This window comes from Primulina huaijiensis, chromosome 18, assembly GCF_012295235.1.
Source record: "Primulina huaijiensis isolate GDHJ02 chromosome 18, ASM1229523v2, whole genome shotgun sequence".
Taxonomy (NCBI): Eukaryota; Viridiplantae; Streptophyta; class Magnoliopsida; order Lamiales; family Gesneriaceae; genus Primulina; species Primulina huaijiensis.
In genome coordinates, this window is record NC_133323.1 from 20,074,126 (window position 1) to 20,093,394 (window position 19,269).

The 19,269-nt window shown below is 37.1% G+C and overlaps 1 protein-coding gene across 1 annotated transcript; it reads right to left on the reverse strand.

Annotated features, from left to right (window-relative positions):
- Positions 1 to 1,264: 1,264 nt before the first annotated feature.
- On the reverse strand, positions 1,265 to 18,972 carry LOC140964869 (uncharacterized). The gene is made up of 6 exons (XM_073424841.1): positions 18,501 to 18,972; positions 8,234 to 8,401; positions 7,869 to 8,103; positions 7,102 to 7,324; positions 6,381 to 6,581; positions 1,265 to 1,582 (listed from the first exon to the last, which is right to left on the reverse strand). Exons 1-5 carry the CDS (start codon positions 18,930 to 18,932, stop codon positions 6,434 to 6,436), a joined length of 1,206 nt encoding a protein of 401 aa, XP_073280942.1. The 5' UTR covers positions 18,933 to 18,972; the 3' UTR covers positions 1,265 to 1,582; positions 6,381 to 6,433.
- Between the last annotated feature and the right edge of the window lie 297 nt (positions 18,973 to 19,269).

The following is a 19,269-nucleotide window of genomic DNA, read 5'->3' on the forward strand; positions in this document are numbered from 1 at the left end:
AGTACAACAACAAATGGAAACACGACAAAGCAGCGTTTTTTCATTGGAGACTTCAACAGCTACTACTTCGACTACAAGAAAGATCCGGTAACCCTCAAAATTTCAAATGCAGCAACCATTTAATTTTTATTTGTCACTGTTTTCTATTGTTTTCTCTTTAAATTTACTTATTTAAAGGTTACAAAGAAAACAACCATGGATAAAACAATGACACCAAACACAAAGGGATCGGAAAACTACAGGTAAATTCAAAACAAAGACATTTTGTTGACTAAATTTTTTCGCGGTCTTCATATAATTTAATATATGTATTTAATTCATGTAGGTGAAGAGACGCAGTCATAGTGCAACTCTAACTCGAGCACAATATCAACCACAAAATCAAGATACTTTAATATTTAAATTCTATTATTATTTCTTGTCTATATTACAAGATAATATTCATTTCATAATTTCATTAAATATTTCATTATTTAAGTCAATATTTATTAAGAGATATTATTATATTAATCATCCGCAAAATACAAGAAAAAGTGATCCAAATCATTAATTGGACACTAGAACCACATTCAATCCAATTCCAACCAAAACAGTAGGGAATTAGTTACATTCTTTAATCCTCATCACCCTCATAACTAAATTGTCGAGTCTCCTCCATTTGCTGTTTTATCTTTTCGGTTAACTTTGCAACTTTCTACGCATGCTTGTGGTTCTTTTTCTCTAGTTCTAGCAGTAAGTCATTCAACTTCATCAAAATTTCGGATCGATTATAGCTTCTGTGTGGTTCTTTTTCTCTAGTGGACACATTTCCAAATCAAATAATTATTATTTTTTTTTATTAAATTCAAGTAAATTTCAAATCTCATGTTTACCGATTAAATGTTGTTGCTAAAGGTATGTGGAGTGCCCAATTTCGTTTTTTCTTCTTCAGTTGTGTTGACATCATGCATGACCTCAAACAAAAAGGAATGACTAATGAGTTTGGCCTTCCACAATTTGGTTCATTTAACCAAATCATCAGAATACAAATAATATATCCTAAAAAACTAAAAAAAATACAAATAATATATTCTTAAAAAATAATAAAATAATAATAAGAAAAATTATCAAGGTACCGTATTATTTGTACATTTTTTTTTTATATATAAAATAACATTAGAAAACATCTTATTTGTTCGTATAATCTACATAAATATTTATTAATTAATTGCGTATTCAAACAATTGCGATGGAGTCAAAATTACATTTCTTCCATTTTCCAATGTCATTTTTGAAATTTCACTAATAAAATACCATCATGATGTCAAAATCACATAAATTTCTACTGAACCATACAGACACAACAAGAGCTACAAAATTCTTGCAGATAATCTGCTCTAAGAAAAAAGCACCTTCAGTCGCAAACTTCATCCTCGTATATGATTCGACACCTCTCGGTTTTATGTCGCATCTATCTCCCGTTCCTTCACGAATGCACATGCATCCCCGTTTCCCTGCCTGCCAAGATTTTTCGAATTCCATATAGCCGTAGCCAATGTAGACAGCATTTCACCATATATCTACCATGTGATTGCTTTCAAGCCTGTAAGGCAAACAAGATGACTGTTAGGTTTGATTATTTAATAAGTTGGAGCTCACATATTAAATAAAATAATAAAAAACTCTCATCCCACATCGAAAGCATTGTGAAATTGCTGGAAGGAATTAGTTATAAATAGAGCTCAATTCCTTCAGTTATTGTATCCCAAAATCAAAAGCTTATTAGCTTTGATAAAAAGAGAGTGTATAGAAAAAAAGAGTGTATTTTTTTCTTGAGTGCGGGAATTCTCTTGTGTGAGTTAGAGAAATATTTTCTCGGTATACTCGGGTTGGGAGTGTGAGAAATATTGAGTGTATTGGTGTATACACTTGTTGTAATATTTCTTCCGGTTATAAAAGTTGCAGTGCTCCGTGGACGTAGCCTATATTGGGTGAACCACGTAAATCTTTGTGTTCTTGTTGGTTATTTTATTCCGCATTTTTGGGTACTATTATCATCGTGGTCGGCATCGCTTCGGGTGTAACTCCCCAACAACTGGTATCAGAGCCTTGTTGTGAAAATTCTTAAGAATTCTGAGTATGCTCTGTGGTTGCAGCTTTGTCTGATCTTCCACATCAGAAAAGATTTTTTAGATTTTTTGCTAAGGCTAGAGAAGTGATGGCCGGAGATGATGGATCGGGACCGGGAATCAACAAGTTCGACGGAACAGATTTTTCGTTCTGGCGGTTACAGATAAGAGATTATCTGTACAGTAAGAAGCTGCATCAACCTCTATCAGGAAAGAAACCGGAAAAGATGGAGGATGATGATTGNTTGGGAACCGATGCGGGCAGCGGTTAGCAACTCTGTTGGAAAAGGAAAACTACAACTCAATGATGTTAGAGATCAAATCCTTGCTGAAGAAGTTCGCAGGAAAGACTCGGGTGAAGCAACATCATCGAGATCTGCTCTAAATCTTGATAACAGAGGAAGAGGCAGGAGTGGTGAAAGGAGTTCCAACCGATGGCGCGGTAGATCCAAATCAAGAAATGGAAAAGACAAAAACCTCATTGAAAAGAATATGAAGTGCTGGAGCTGTGGTGAGATTGGTCACCTGAAAAAGAACTGCAGATCAACGAAGAATAATGCCAATGCTGTCACTGAGGAAGTACATGATGCTCTGCTATTATCCATGGAAAGCCCTGTTGATTCTTGGGTTATGGACTCGGGAGCTTCGTTTCATACCACCGGTAATCGCGATGTATTTGATAATTACATCGTTGGTGATTACGGAAAAGTTTTCCTGGCTGATGGAAAACCCTTGGAAATTGTTGGTATGGGTGATATACGGATGAAGATGTCGAATGTATCTGTCTGGAAAATCAACAAAGTCAGGCATGTACCAAAATTGACACGGAATCTGATCTCGGTGGGACAGCTCGATGATGAAGGCCACAATGTGACCTTCGGTGATGGTTCCTGGAAAGTGAACAAAGGAGCCATGATTGTTGCGCGAGGAAAGAAAACTGGAACACTGTATATGACTTCCAGTTGAAGAGACACATTAGCAGCTGTGGATGCTGGAGCCAATTCAAGTCTATGACATTATAGACCTGGACACATGAGTGAGAAGGGAATGAAGATGTTGGTGTCAAAAGGAAAGCTACCAGAATTAAAGACTGTTGAACACCAAGTATGTGAAAGCTGTATATTTGGAAAGCAGAAGAAGGTGAGCTTTTCAAAAGGCGGTAGAGAACCGAAAACAGCAAAGTTGGAGCTGGTTCACACTGATGTATGGGGACCATCTCCTGTGACATCCCTTGGAGGCTCGAGATACTATGTCACATTCATTGACGATTCGAGTAGAAAAGTTTGGGTTTATTTTCTGAAAAATAAATTTGATGTTTATGAGACCTTTAAAAGGTGGAAAGCTATGGTGGAAAATGAGACCAACTTGAAGGTGAAATGCTTACGGTCTGACAATGGTGGAGAATATGAAGATGATGAGTTCAAGAAATATTGTGCACAGAACGGGATCAAGATGGAGAAAACCATTCCTGGTACACCTCAACAGAATGGTGTAGCTAAAAGGATGAACAGGACCTTGAATGAACGCGCAAGGAGCATGAGATTGCATTCTGGGTTGCCAAAATCGTTCTGGGTTGATGCTGTTAACACTGCAGCATATCTGATCAACAGAGGACCTTCGCTACCACTGGACTACAAAATACCCGAAGAGGTTTGGAGCGACAAAGAAGTAAACCTTTCTTTCTTGAAAGTGTTTGGATGTCTATCCTATGTTCATATTGATTCAGCAAGCAGAACAAAACTTGATCCGAAATCAAAGAAGTGCTTCTTTATTGGTTATGGAGATAATGAGTTTGGTTATCGTTTCTGGGATGACCAAAATCGGAAGATCATTCGGAGCAGGGATTTAATCTTTAATGAGAAACTTCTGTACAAGGACAAGTCAGATATTGGAGCAGGAGATGAATGTCCTGAAGTCAAGAAGGCTGATGAAGTGCCATTAACAAACATTCCTGTGAATGAATTGAAAACCAGTAACCAGGAAGATGAAGAAGAAACTGCACAAGATGATGACCCACAAACTCCGGTGATTGAACTCAGGAGATCTTTGAGAACCATTAGACCACCTGAGAGATACTCCCCTGCACTTCACTATATTTTGCTGACAGACAAAGGTGAACCGGAGACCTATGACGAGGCAATGCAAAATGATGATTCAACCAAGTTGGAGTTGGCCATGGAAGATGAGATGGATTCACTGTCATCCAATCAGACGTGGGAGTTGACAGAACTTCCGCAAGGCAAAAAGGCGTTACATAACAAGTGGGTGTACCGGTTAAAAGAAGAGCATGATGGTAGCAAGCGGTACAAGGCAAGACTTGTTGTAAAAGGCTTCCAACAACGGGAAGGAATTGATTACACCGAGATTTTCTCTCCGGTGGTTAAATTAACCACTATCAGGACTGTACTTGGACTAGTGGCGAAGGAAGACTTACATTTGGAGCAGTTGGATGTAAAGACTGCGTTTCTTCACGGTGACCTAGATGAAGAAATTTATATGAAGCAGCCACAGGGCTTTGAAGTACGGGGAAAAGAGAGAATGGTGTGCAAACTTCAGAAGAGCTTGTACGGTCTCAAACAAGCTCCAAGACAGTGGTACAAGAAGTTTGATGGATTCATGAGTGAAAATGGATTCCTAAGGTGTCAAGCTGATCACTGCTGTTATGTGAAAAAGTTTGACGGTTCTTATATCATACTACTGTTATATGTAGATGATATGCTGATAGTTGGAGCATGTCTGGAAGAAATTGATAAACTTAAGAAAGATTTATCAAAGGAATTTGCCATGAAAGATTTGGGTGCTGCAAAGCAAATCCTTGGAATGAGGATCTTTAGAGACCGGGTGAATGGATTCTTGAAGTTATCTCAAGAAGAGTACGTGAAAAAGGTGGTTAACAGATTTAATATAGATGAAGCTAAATCTGTGAGTACTCCTTTGGCTAGTCATTTCAAACTAACCAAAGCACAATCACCATCGACGGAGCAGGAGCAGACTTATATGAATAAGGTTCCTTATGCTTCTGCTGTCGGAAACATCATGTATGCAATGGTGTGCACAAGACCAGACATAGCACATGCAGTGGGAGTTGTGAGCAGGTTTATGAGTAATCCAGGAAAGCAACACTGGGAAGCAGTTAAGTGGATTCTCAGGTATTTGAAAGGTACTGCTAGTTGTTCTTTATGCTTCAGGAGATCAAAATTTGGCTTACAGGGTTTTGTCGATGCCGATATGGGTGGTGACCTGGATGGCAGGAAAAGTACTACTGGATATGTGTTCACATTAGGTGGTACAGTTGTAAGCTGAGTGTCTAAACTGTAAAAGATTGTTGCGCTTTCGACTACTGAGGCTGAGTATGTTGCAGTTACAGAAACTAGCAAGGAGATGATATGGTTGAAATCCTTTCTGGAGGAATTGGGTCAGAAGCTTGAAGATAGCACATTATACTGTGACAGTCAGAGTGCTATTCATTTAGCAAAAAATCCTGTTTATCATGCTAGGACAAAGCATATACAGGTTAAGTATCATTTCATCAGATCAGTGCTGAAAGATGGAGTCTTGATGCTAGAGAAGATTCTTGGAAGTAAAAATCCAGCCGATATGCTCACGAAGACGGTAACCATTGACAAACTGAAGTTGTGTTCAACTTCAGTTGGACTACAGGTATAAATGGAGATATATGAGCTGCTGCACTGATGGTGTGAAGACATGATTGAAATCAAGTCTTTAAGTGGGAGAATTGTTAGGTTTGATTATTTAATAAGGTGAGGCCCACGTATTAAATAAAATAATAAAAAACTCTCATCCCACATCGAAAGCATTGTGAAATTGCTGGAAGGAATTAGTTATAAATAGAGCTCAATTCCTCCAGTTATTGTATCCCAAAATCAAAAGCTTTTTAGCTTTGATAAAAAAAGAGTGCATAGAAAAAAGAGTGTATTTTTTTCTTGAGTGCGGGAATTCTCTTGTGTGAGTTAGAGAAATTATTTTCTCGGTATACTCGGGTTGGGAGTGTGAGAAATATTGAGTGTATTGATGTATACACTTGTTGTAATATTTCTTCCGGTTATAAAAGTTGCAGTGCTCTGTGGACGTAGCCTATATTGGGTGAACCACGTAAATCTTTGTGTTCTTGTTGGTTATTTTATTCCGCATTTTTGGGTACTATTATCATCGTGGTCGGCATCGTTTCGGGTGTAACTCCCCAACAATGACTCCATCAAAACCGACAAAAATGGATGATAATTGCAATTATAGACTTTTAAAGGCACGCACGTGATTGAACTAATGTTGTAGATATTATCGAATGGAGGGATGTTTCCAAAGCGCTAGCAAGACTCGCCATTTGAATGGGATTTGTTTTGCGCAAGCCTCCGAGTTCGTGCCAAAAGATGCATAAAATTTGATAAAATAGTGGGATCACTCTGTGCATCCCTCCAAGACAGCCACTTCTCGTCAACATGGACATCAATATCTCTGCAATACGAAAACTCAAAGATAGGAATAGAAATACAACGAAATAACAGAAATGGGAAATGCTAAATTGAAACATTTCTTTCAAAGCATGGGAATAAGATGAACCGAGTAGGCTCCTGATCCGTCAGACTCAAGCTTGATTATTATCGAGCATGAATATTAACACGACCATTCGTGAGCGTGTTATTACTATAATTATTCGTTTCTGTACTGAATATGTACTATATGATTATACGTAATTAGTTATATTATACTATGTAAATTACAAATCAATCAAACTAATTTCAAATATGACTATATTTATCAATCAAACTAATTTCAAATATGACTATTTATCATTAAAAAACTGATCCAACCGTCTCTTTATAATACAATCGGTAATGTCTTTATGCATACTCGATTTTGAGTCAATAAACTACTAAGCTCAAAAAAAATTCCGGAGTCAGAAAATCTTAAAATTCAGGCACGTTTACAGCCCTGCTTTGAAGTGAAATGCAATGGGAAAGGAATCAAGAACTACCTTTTTAAGGAAAGGACTTCATAATTCCTCCGCAAAAAATCAGCATGGTTCGTGAGGGCTTCTTGTGCATATTGTCTGCCCACAGTTCTTACGGCGGCAGCACTGAGTAAATTTTCCAAGGAACCATGCTTTTTCAAGAGCTTTAAAGCAGTCCTCCGACCAAAACCAGGAACAACATGTTGGATTCCAGGTACACCATCTATTTCATCGCCTAAAATGCATCCTGTCAAACATAGCTTGGCTCAGCTAAAAAAATCCTAAAGAAAATAGTTCGATCATAATGCCATTCTTTCCTAAGCTTGGCATATATTATAAAAAATTTTCCTTCAGAGTTTTCAATGCCGACAAGTGAAACACAGTTGCTACTAGTATTGGCTTAGAGCTTTGCAAGCTGACTTGAATATTGTCACTTTTAAATTCAATTATCAAATAGAGTAAAACGTGCCAAATTTTTTTTAGCCGAAATATGGTTCAATATATTTTTTCGAATTCGTGAACTTTAAATATTTATTAAATACATTTAAAATGACACGAGGCCATAAGCTCAAGCCATAATTCGAACATTTGCATATGAGAGCTAGCTAATTCATCTCAAACCAAACAAATCAGGTTCAACCAAACTTCGAGCTTGACCTTGAATATGAAACAATAAGTAGTAATATGCTCAATTCAATTAGTTTTCACTCCCATCTATACCTCATCTTAGTTCACCAAATAAAATGTTTTAGCCACACATGAATAAAATCAATATGCAATGAAATGCTTACTTAAGCTCAAATCAGACTGTGGATCACAATTGTGTTGAGCTACGTAGTGCTTTATAGTGTAAAAGGACCATCGATCAAACTCTGGTACAGGCAGAACAATCTGGACATCTTCTGATATCAGTTGCTTGAAATCTTTGTCAGGTGAAGCAATAGCAACTCGATATCCCATTTTCAGAACTTCTTCCACAAGTGTTGCAACAACATCGTCTGCTTCGTACCCTTCGATCTTCACAACCTGCAAGCTGAGATCATAAAGCTGAATACTTGGTAACAGCCTTAGTTGTTGCACATTGAAAGCGGTACAAATGACCATCAATAATAGTTTCATGGCATCAAAAATTTCAAAAGCATAAAGATTTATTCACCGGCACATTGCATTTCTCAAGAACGTCTATGACAAGCTTTTCTGAGCGTCTATATGTGTTCCTTGCACTTCTCAACCCAGGAAACTGCCGCAATGATCTTCTTCTATTAGCTTTATATGTTGGTAATAGCAGTCTGCGGTGCTCATTGCCACTTTCCCCATCCAAAACCTATAAATTACATATATCATATTTCGATATTGACAGTTAAAACAAAATTGATAAGCATTAATCTTCCCAAGAAAAAATGATAGCACTAGGCATAACCATATACTAGACATTTCTTCTGCACTGCCCCATACAACAGACTCCTGAACACGAAATGTAAAAAAAAGGTAGCTCCTTTCATCATATTCAAGAAATTAACGACACAAATTCATAATATTACACGTAAAGATGAATGGAACATAAGGACAATATCATAACCCAAACAGATTATTAACTTTGAGAAGTTGGAAATTAAAGTAATGCCAGACTGTTAAGGAAATTTCATAATCAAAAGCAAAAGTTTTGTCAATGATATCTTGCCTCGATTCACGATCCAATCTTCTGCTGTTTTTTGGGAGACTTGGTGCCATCTATATTGACAGAATTATAGCTAACTTCTTTATTCATATTTTGTATTTTTGGAAGCCTTTTGTATTTATAGATGATCTACCGTTCAATTGAAATATAATCAAGCATTATATTTCCCAAGAATTCTTGCATGCTATCAAAGCCATATACCTGCAGGCTGTGATATTATTCAACCAAAACAAAAAATGTCTAGCTTAGTGAAAACTCAGGAGCCACAATTCAGCGTCCAAGCATTTCACCAATGCTCTAGCTTAGTTTCAGCCAAATTAACCTCCAGCAATTATTTGGTACCCTCTTGTTCGCAGCTTAGGAATACTTCATCATCTCTTCTCTGATGAAAAACCATCTGTTGAACTTGAAAATGAAAAAGGAGATAGATAAAGTGGTAAATTCGACTATTCTCCATGCATTGTCAATGACGGTCTTTTTCTATCTTGGCTTCTTGGCACGATGAGAGAAGATACCTTGGCCTAAATCTTGATAATGAAACATCATATGAATTATGGTATTCTCTTGAAGAACATACATTTGCTGCCAGTAACTATTGAAAAGGAGGGACATCTAAAAAAATTATTAACGACACTGAAGAAAGGTTCACAATCTGTGGACGAGTAAATTTGTGACATGCTTGCTGCTATAAAAAAACCAGTTGATGACCTGGACAAAGTGTTTAAATTTGCTAGAGGCTTGGGACCAAGGTATGAGAACTTTCGCTTGGCAACGCTCACGAAGCCACCATATCCCTCTTTTAGTCACTAGCACTTCAAGAACATGAACAGGCCTTGAATGCTCGAAAGGTAGAAGAGAGTTTTCTTGAACATGCTTCAGCTTATTTTGGCCAACACGGACAAGGACGAAACAGAAGAGGTGGTAGAGGCCAGTTCATTTCTAGAGGAGGAGGCTTTACTCCAGAGACAAGTAGGATATTTCAACAATAATCAAGTCAAGGGTAAAAACTAGTGTTCTAAAAAGCCCGATTAAGCAGCTTAAGCTCGCTTAAGCTCGACAAAAACGCCCCGCTTCGGAGAAAAGCGGTCAAACTGTAGTTTGACTGAATTAAGCGTAATTAAGGTGTTTAATCAAGCGTGCTTAAGTACAATTAATCGCATCTGTTTATTTTTAAATTTTTTTTATTTTGAAGGTATGTCTTTTAATTTTAAAATAATAAATTATGTTTATAATTTAGATGTTTATTTTTAAATTTTAATTATGATTAAGCGTGCCTGACAATGATTTGACAAATATTTAGCATTTTTAATGTGGTCTAGTTGTAAAAACAAATAAAGATTGTAATTTTGAGATTTTTTTGCTTTTATAAATATGAGAATTAATGCATCATACTTAAATTTATCGTATTTATGTATTATTTTATCTATTTATTGGTTCGAGATAATTACAATTACACTAAAGATAAAAAACGCTTTTTCACGCTTAAGCTCCTTGAAAAGCTTGGAGCTCGACATCCGTATTTCGGGACGCTTTACGCTTTTTAGAACCTTGGTAAAAACCAAACTGCACAGCCAACACAAAGGCCAAACAACTCCAATTATGAAAAAGAATCATGCCAAATTTGTGGCAAATACAACCATATTGCTATTGATTGTTGGCATAGATTTCATTACTCCTATCAATCTGATGATTTCCCACAAGCTCTTGCTGACATGGCTATTAATGGTCCAAATGATGAAACTTTTTATGTTGATTTGGGAGCCACATCTCAGATGACTAACGATTCAAGTAAACTCTCAGATACAAAACCATATAAAAGAAGTAATGTCATTTATGTTGGAAACGGAGAAAGTTTTCCTATTACTCATACAGGGGATATGTGTGTTGATTCCGACATGGGTAGGCTAAAGCTAAAAGATGTTCTAGTTGTCCCGGAACTGAAAAAGAATTTATTGTCATTTGGTAAGCTAACATCAGATAATTTGTGTACTCTTGAATTCACTACATCCGATTTTGTTGTTAAGGACCGATTCCAAAGGACAATAGTGACGCCAAAAGAAGGGCAACTCTTTGCCTTGGAGGAAACTTCTCAAGAGGTTTTAAGTGCAATAGAAAAATGAGGCTCTTCGGCAAACATATGGTATCAATGTCTTGAACACCTTAACTCCTAACTATATTGAATAAAAACAAAAACAATGACATTACCCATTGGATAGCTAAACCTACAGTATGTGTTAGTTGTCAAATGGGAAAGAGCTATAAATTACCTTTCCAACAATTAAATAAAACTTTGGAGCATCCTCTTGAGAAAATTCATTGGGATTTATGGGGTCCTGCGCCTTTGCCATCAAATCAGAATTGCCGTTATTATGTGCTTTTTGTGGATGATTTTTCAAGATTCGCGTGGCTTCATCCCTGAAGAAAAAATCAGAATTTTTTTGATTGTTTAATAAAGTTTTAAAAATTGGTTGAAAACCAATTTGAGAGAAAAATCAAAATCTTTGAATTCAACTCTCGAAAATTCCCAGCTCTTCTAAGTGACTGTGGAATTGCACTTCATGTTTTATGTCTCGAAACTCCCAAACAGAATGGTGTTGCTGAACGCAAACATCGACATATTGTTGAAATGGGTTTAACAATGATTTTTCATGCTAATATGCCTCTCTCTCTCTTTGGGTTGAATCTTTTCTTACAGCGGTTTATCTAACGAAGAATCGTTGTTTAGAACCACAGACTCGACAAGTACTTGTCACACGACATGTCATTCTTAATGAAGAGGTGTTCCCTCACAAGCCTTCTAATTCTTCTCCTCCTACTTCTGAGCTTATTTTGTTCGAATTTCCATATACTGATGAATGGATTGGATCTAATGAAGAAGAAATATTAGAAGAAATTGTTCCGCAATCTGGTTCGGAAAATTCTCTGCCTAACCAAAATATAGACTATGGTGATCCTATTTTTCTTGCAGGTCCATCTCAATTTAATGATTATGTGGCAACAATTTTGGAGTCTCAATCTGTTGAACATTCTGCTGCGAAGAATCAAAATGACAAAATAAACTCTCTTGAACTATCATGTTCCACTAATGCCACCACTCATACAGATTCTGTTTGCTATGAAGATCCAAAGTGGCTTGCTGAAATGAACGAAGAGCTGAAAGCTTTACATTCAAATGAGACATGACAACTTGTTCCTCATCCACCAAATGTCAATGTTGTAGGCTCAAAGTGGGTATACCGCATCAAATTTAATGAAGATGGGTAGATTGATGGCTACAAAGCTCAATTAGTAGCAAAGGGCTTCACTCAAGTGGCTGGGGTTGATTACGCTGAAACTTTTAGTCTGGTAGTCAAACTAACCATCATTCGACTTGTCATAGCTTTTTCTCTCTCTTTCAATTGGGACATGCGCCAACTTGATGTAAAAAATGCTTTTTGCATGGGTACCTTAAGGAGATAGTATATATGGAACAACCATGGATTTCTTGATCAAGAGTATCCAAATCATGTTTGCTTGTTGAAGAAAACTACTTGTGGGCTCAAACAAGCCCCTCGAGCTTGGTTTGATCACTTGTCACAATGTCTTCTCCACCTTGGATTTTATTGCAGCAACTCAGACTCTCATTTATTTGTCCCCCACTCTACCACAGCTACAATTATTCGTCTTTATCTATGTTGACGATATTCTTGTTGAAGGAGATTAACTTCACTCATTCAATCACTAGTTGATCACTGCTTTCTTGGAGACAATTTCCTGGTGGTTTGTTTTTGTCACAAACAAAATACAATACAGATTTATTGATATGAATCTGATGGGCATTACATGCTAATATTTGGAAGGAATTTCAAGAAGTTCTGTTGTCTCGAACGTAAAAGTTTTATGGTGATTGAAGATGAAGCATCAAGCATATTCAAGCAATTAAAGGAGTTCACGGAAGCACTTAGTGGAATCGTATTGAGCTACCAAGCATTAGAGTGCAAAATGACCCGGGAAACAGCAGTTGCGCGCAACCTCGCAGCACAAACGTGCAACCGTGTGCCCGGAAGCATCCAAGCACGCACGGAGGCAGCAAGTCATGTGCAGAGCGCCCACAGCTCACCAGCGCACGCTATGCAGACCAAGGCGCACAGGACAAAAACATGCGCACAGAGCGCGTTTTCAACGCAACATGGCACTCCGTGCGCGGATTTTAGGCTGAATTAGGGTTTTCCGTAGTTTTGTTGTGTTCTTTTGGTATTTTCTCACGTATATCATGTAATGCACAAAAATTATGAACTTGGATCATATATTTGAAGAACACTTTCTCACCAAAAGCTTTAGCTCTATTTGTACTTTTGTGCGTTCCTTAAAATCAAACTTATCAAAATTTAATATTTTGTGGATTTTGTCGATTGTTCTTCACGTGGATCGTCAAAGATGAGTTCTTTGAAGGTTCCATTGAGATCAATTGTCTTCTTTGTGCTATTTGTTACTAAAGCACGTTGTTTAGGGGTGAATATCATGCTACTTGTTTCAAAGATAAAGACCGGGGTTTACGATAATCTTTTTGTTCATTGAATTGATGGCGCGATTGAGTCAAACAGTAATCAAATTAGCATAATTTGGTATCAAAGCTATGGTTTGCTCTGATTGATATCATTGATAATTAGGTCAAGGTTTTGACACAAGTAAGTTTTCTCATGTGTTATTTTTTACGAGTTCTCTTAATTTTATTGGTTGCGTCATTCATTTTTCTTGTGTCGCAAAATTCCTAATAGGAATCTTGTTTTCTAGTCTTCTCGTGTTCGTGAATCTTGCGATTATCGAATTTTCCACGAGTCTCTTTGTTGTTTCTTGTAGCACAAGTTTTTCTTCGTGTCTTGTTGTGCAAGTAATAAAAATATCGAAATTTAAAAAATAATAATAATAAAAATTTCGAACAAAAAAAAAAAGAAAAGTTCGAAGCTTGAACTACAAGAAAGGGATATTAGAGTGAATGTTTCCATGTTGATTCAAGTTTCCTTCTTGGATTGAAAGTTTCCCTTATTTGTTTTAATTTTTTTTATTATTGTTTTTGAGATTTTTTATTGTTCTTGAGAGAGAACAAAAAAAATCGATCAAAACAAAAAAAAAAGATCGATCAGTACAAAAAAAAATATGATAGATCAGTACCAAAAAAAAGAGAAAGAGTGTGTCGAATTTTCTTGCTTGCATCTCCGCATCGAAAATTCTTCCTTTTAGTGTTTGAGACATATTCGAGTCTTTTAAGTCATTTGTTTTTTTTCGTCCAAGTGAATCAGTTTGCAAGTGTTGTGAAGTTTGAACTTGTGAGTTTGATACACACAAGCTACAAAGCCTAAGCGTACCCTTAATTGAGAGTCCTCAAATTTGAGTGAGGATACTCGGGTGCAAGTGCTCTTTCTTGGAGTGACATGTGATGTATTTGTAGTGAGGATAAGAAAAAAAAAACAAAAGAAAGAGTGAGTGAAATTTCCTTTTGAGTGACTGTGAAGATTTGGGTGAGATATATATTATTCTTATTTATATTAATTTTCTTGCAGGTACAACATGTCTGACGATCGACAATTTCAAGCATAGGTTAGAGAGTTGGGTAGAATGTGGGAGAGGAGTATAAGCCTTTACATAAAAAAGGATAGGCGGTGCGAAGAAAAGGAGACATGTGATAGGAAAATTGATGATAATAGGGATGATAGTGTCGGTGGGGATAGAGAATCACGCCTGAATTGGGGCGATGATAAGCGGTGTGACAAGAGGAGTAAGTATAGAAATCGGAAAGAGTATAAAGTGAGTGGTGTAAAGATGACGGTCACTTCTTTCCGTGGGAGAGCCGATTCAAAGGAGTATTTTGATTGGGAGTAGAGGATGAAGTGTATATTTGAAATCCGCAATAAAACGAGCTTGTAGTGAGTTTATCGACTATACTACTACTTGCTGGGATTAATTAGTGTTGGGTAGGAAAAGATGTGAAGAGAATCCTATAGTCATGTGGGATTAGTAGAAAAGGGTCATGAGGAAACGTTTTGTTCCTAATCACTATGATAGGAGAGAGACGTCGTTGGCATCCACATGGAGGTCGAGCATGGAGGAGAAAATCATGGCTAGACTGGGATAAGTAGAAAAGAGTGATGAGGAAACGTTTTGTTCCTAATCACTATGATAGGAGAGAGAGTCGTTGGCATCCACATGGAGGTCGAGCATGGAGGAGAAAATCATGGCTAGGCTAATGATGGATTCAAATCATGAAGCTCCCAAGCACGAATATCGAAGTACATCTGAAATTTTCAATACTTATACTTGTAATATCAGATGCATTTGGTGTCTCGAAATTGTACATGATATTACCCAATGTCCAAGTGAGGCGATGACAGTGATGGATTCTCAAGTAGAGCTTGCATCAAAATTTGAAGTGGATCTTGAGCCCAAAGTTGAAGTTGAGAAAGTTGAGGATGTTGATACTCCACCAGTTGATGATGCGAGTGCTGAACAATATGTGGTGGAAGGTGAGTCAGTAGATGATGAACTTCCTAATATGTCTGCTATGGAGGAGGAGAATAAACAAAGTGAAACCTTGGTTCGTACATGTCTTGAAGAAAAATATCTCTTTTGAGGATCAATTGGAATTTCATGAAGCGAGTAAAAGAAATGTGAGAAGACCGAAAAAACAAAGGAAAGAGGCCAATAAAATGATCCAAAAGAGTGAATTGGAGAGATATTTGTTTTTGCATAAACCCCTTTTATTCACATTGTCATGATATAACTAGTTCAATCCCGAGCATTTTTATCTCTTCTTTGCAGGATTCTCGAGATGTCATGATGATGAGGCAAACGAGTGTTGGTGATGAAGGAATACCATGTGTTGATCTGTATGGTTTCGAAAGCAATCAAAGTGGGGTAATAATAGTTTCCAACACAACGACTATGAGGTATGTCTTACTTCCAAACTTTAATCCTATGAGGTTTTGTTTCCAAGATTTTGGAGGAAGCGTTGCGAATGTGGTAGTAAGGAGATATGAGTTAATTCTAACTTGTGTGTCTAAATTTTATGAGATTGAAAGTAGTGAGAAATTGCATATAAATATTGTGATTTTTAATTTCTCTCAACTATCCAAATTGGTGGTATTTAGTGGCGATAAAAATTTGAAGGTTTGTAATGTATCAAATGATTGCATGGATAGTACATGTGGCATATCCTATTTGCGTGATCTATATTTGCTTGGTGATGGTTTTGAGAGGTGCATGGTTGAATATGAAAATTCTTATGATCATAATGAGTATTTGTTTAAAAAGAATAATTTTTTCATTCTACGTCCATTGCATGAGTAACGTGTTATTGAGACACATGATCATGGTTTGATGTGTAATTATGGAGTGACTATGATCATGGATAGGTTCTATGAATTTCTATTATGGCTAGATATGAAGAGATATGTTGCGTAGGTTGGTGAAACATGCATTGTATATATGAAAATGATATCTAGGACTAGGCTAGATTCTTATATATTGCATGAACTAATTCTTAATCCTAGAGAGCAAATGTCGTACATTTGCATGGGTTTTGTTGTGGAGTTAACTACATCAAAGAAAGGGAAAAACTTAATTTTCATGATGCTTAATGAGGTCTTATTACCATCATTTGGTGTCGTTTGTTATTTATCATCTGGTGTAACTGATAAAGACATGGCGAAGGAAACCATGAAGTTGAGATTTCTATGGTTGTTGTGGTAGGTGCAACATAGAGCCTACAAACTAGAGTTGAAAAGCAAGCATGTTAATAATATAATTCTTTCTGTTACTAAATTGCTTTGTTTGTGTGTAGGTAGCGAATATTTGAGGAAAAATCTTTTTGAAGAAAGAGAGTGTGATATAAATCTGACCGAGCATCACATGCTAATATTTGGAAGGAATTTCAAGAAGATATGTTGTCTCGAAGGTACAAGCTTGATAGCGATTGGAGATGAAGTATCAAACATATTCAAGTGATTACAGGAGTTCAAGGAAGCACTTAGTGGAATTGTATTGAGCTACCAAGCATTTGAGTGTAAAATGGCCAGGGAGATAGCAGTTGGCATGCACCCGCAAAGTACGAACGCTCAGCCGCGCTTCCAGAAGCATCCAAGCACGCACAGAGGCAGTGAGGCGCGCGCCCCGGTGCTATGCAGACCAAGGCGCACAGGACAGAACCATGCGCAGAGTAGCACGTTTTCAACGCGCCATGGCGTGCCGCGACGCGGAGCTGAATTAGGGTTTTCCATAGTTTTGTTGTGTTCTTTTGGTATTTTCTGACATATATCTTGTAATGCACGAAAATTAAGAACTTGGATTATATATTTGAAGACTATTTTTTCTCCAAAGGCTTTGGCTTTGTTTACACCTTTGTGTTTTCCTTAAAATCAAACTTATCAAAGTTTAATACTTTGTAGTGTTGGCCAATTATTCTTCACGAGAATTGGATAAACTGTTTTCTTTGTTATTTGTTAGTAAACACGTTGTTTAGAGGTGAATATCACATTACTTGTTTCAAAGATAAAAATCGTGGTTTACGAGAATGTTATTGTTCATTGAATTGATGGCGCGACTGAATCTAGATCGTGTCTGCCTTTCATTCGCAATCAGATTGGCACCATTTACTTCAAGCACAAAAAATTTTGGAAGCTCACCAACTTCAACTCCAATGGTGCTCAAAGCTCAATCAACTAATCAAGATGATGAGCCAGTAGATGCTTTCACATACCGAAGTATCGTCGGTGCGCTTCAATATCTTACTTTCACTAGGCCGGACAATATTCACGCCGTCAATAAGGTTTGTCAATGTTTTAGCAATCCAACCATGGCTGATCTCAAGGCTGTGAAACGCATACTAAGGTACTTCAAGGGAACCCGATTTCTTGGCATTTTTTTTATCTTTCTCAAAGCCCGATTTCCCAGTATGGATTCAGTGATGCTGATTGGTGTGGTTGTCCTACAACGAGAAGGAGGACAACTGGTTTTTGCGTATTTGTTGGTGCCAACAACCAACAGCTTCACGCTCAAGTTCGCAGGCTTAATATCGCTCGATGGCTTTTACCACTGCCGAATTAACATGGTTAGTCTCATTATTACGTGAGATTGGTATCTATCTATCCCGACCACCACAGTTATCTTGTGATAATATCAGCGCTCTTCATATGTCTGTAAATCCGATGTTTCATGCTAGAACCAAACACATAGAAATTGATTATCATTTTGTCTCGCGATGAGCACTTTGATTACTAGATATATTACTTCTTCGTGTCAACCAACTGACATCTTCACAAAGGGTCTGCCAAAGAAACCATTCACCAATCTTCGCAACAAACTGGGCGTTTCGCCACCTCCACATGCTAAGGAAATTTCATAATCAAAAGGAAAAGTTTTGTCAATGATATCTTGCCTTGATTCATGATCCTATGTTCTGCTGTTTTCTTGGAAGAATTGGTGCCATCTATGTTGACAGAATTATATCTAACTTCTTTATTTATATTTTGTATTTTTGGAAGCCTTTTGTATATATACATCATATAACGTTCAAATGAAACACAATCAAGCATTGTATTTCCCAAGAATTCCTGCATCTATTTCACAAGATCAATATGTGGCATACTTGTATGAAAAAAATTAACTAAAGCAGCAAATGAAAGAATCATATACACAAGCATTTATGTACATTTTCAGAAAAATTATGCATAAATTTCGAATTTTAGAATAGGGGACAAGAAAGTAAGCTTACAGCAATGACAGGATCATTGAGGCTGACTTGGGAGAAGAAAAGGGAAATCCAATGAGCAAAAGACTCCAAGCTCGGTGTGCTTCCTTTGTAACACAACGGGTTCACATCCAACAAAAACACCCTCCTCTTTCTCGATATCTTATCGCGCAAATTCCCATTACTATTCCTAATCGAAGCTTCATTCTCCGAAGCTTTTCCATGAAAAAGTGTTTTGTCACCAACGGCTGCCCGAATACTGCAAGACGCTGAAAGACAGCCCTTGAGGAGTTTCGGCGATTTTACATTTTGGGTTCTTGAATTTATCGGTGAGAGAAAAAATTCCGGCGGCGGAGGATGGGTTGTGGCGAAGGACGAGAGGAAACTAAGTTCTTTTCTACCTCGCAAAGTAGAAGTCATGGTCATGGAAGTGGCTACTTCCAGAAATTCCGCCATCTTCCGTCCGCGCGGTGAATTTATCTACGAGATGAGTTGAGCTGTGTAGGAGTTATATAATTCACATTAAGCCCTCTACCTTTATCGAAATTTTGATTTGCCTCTAACTTTAGTGCTGCTGCTTTTTTTTGCGTTCTGAATCCTCAACTTTATTTTGTGCAAAATCTATACTATGTTATTATTTATATAATAAAACTTGAGCAGTATGTGTAGTAACTGAATTTGGTTCGACTTGGTTACACCAAACTAAATTTATATATATTACAATTACAATTACAATTAAGTGGTTAAAAACACTCTCGTGACATTCACGTGTGTATAACAATATAATTATAAA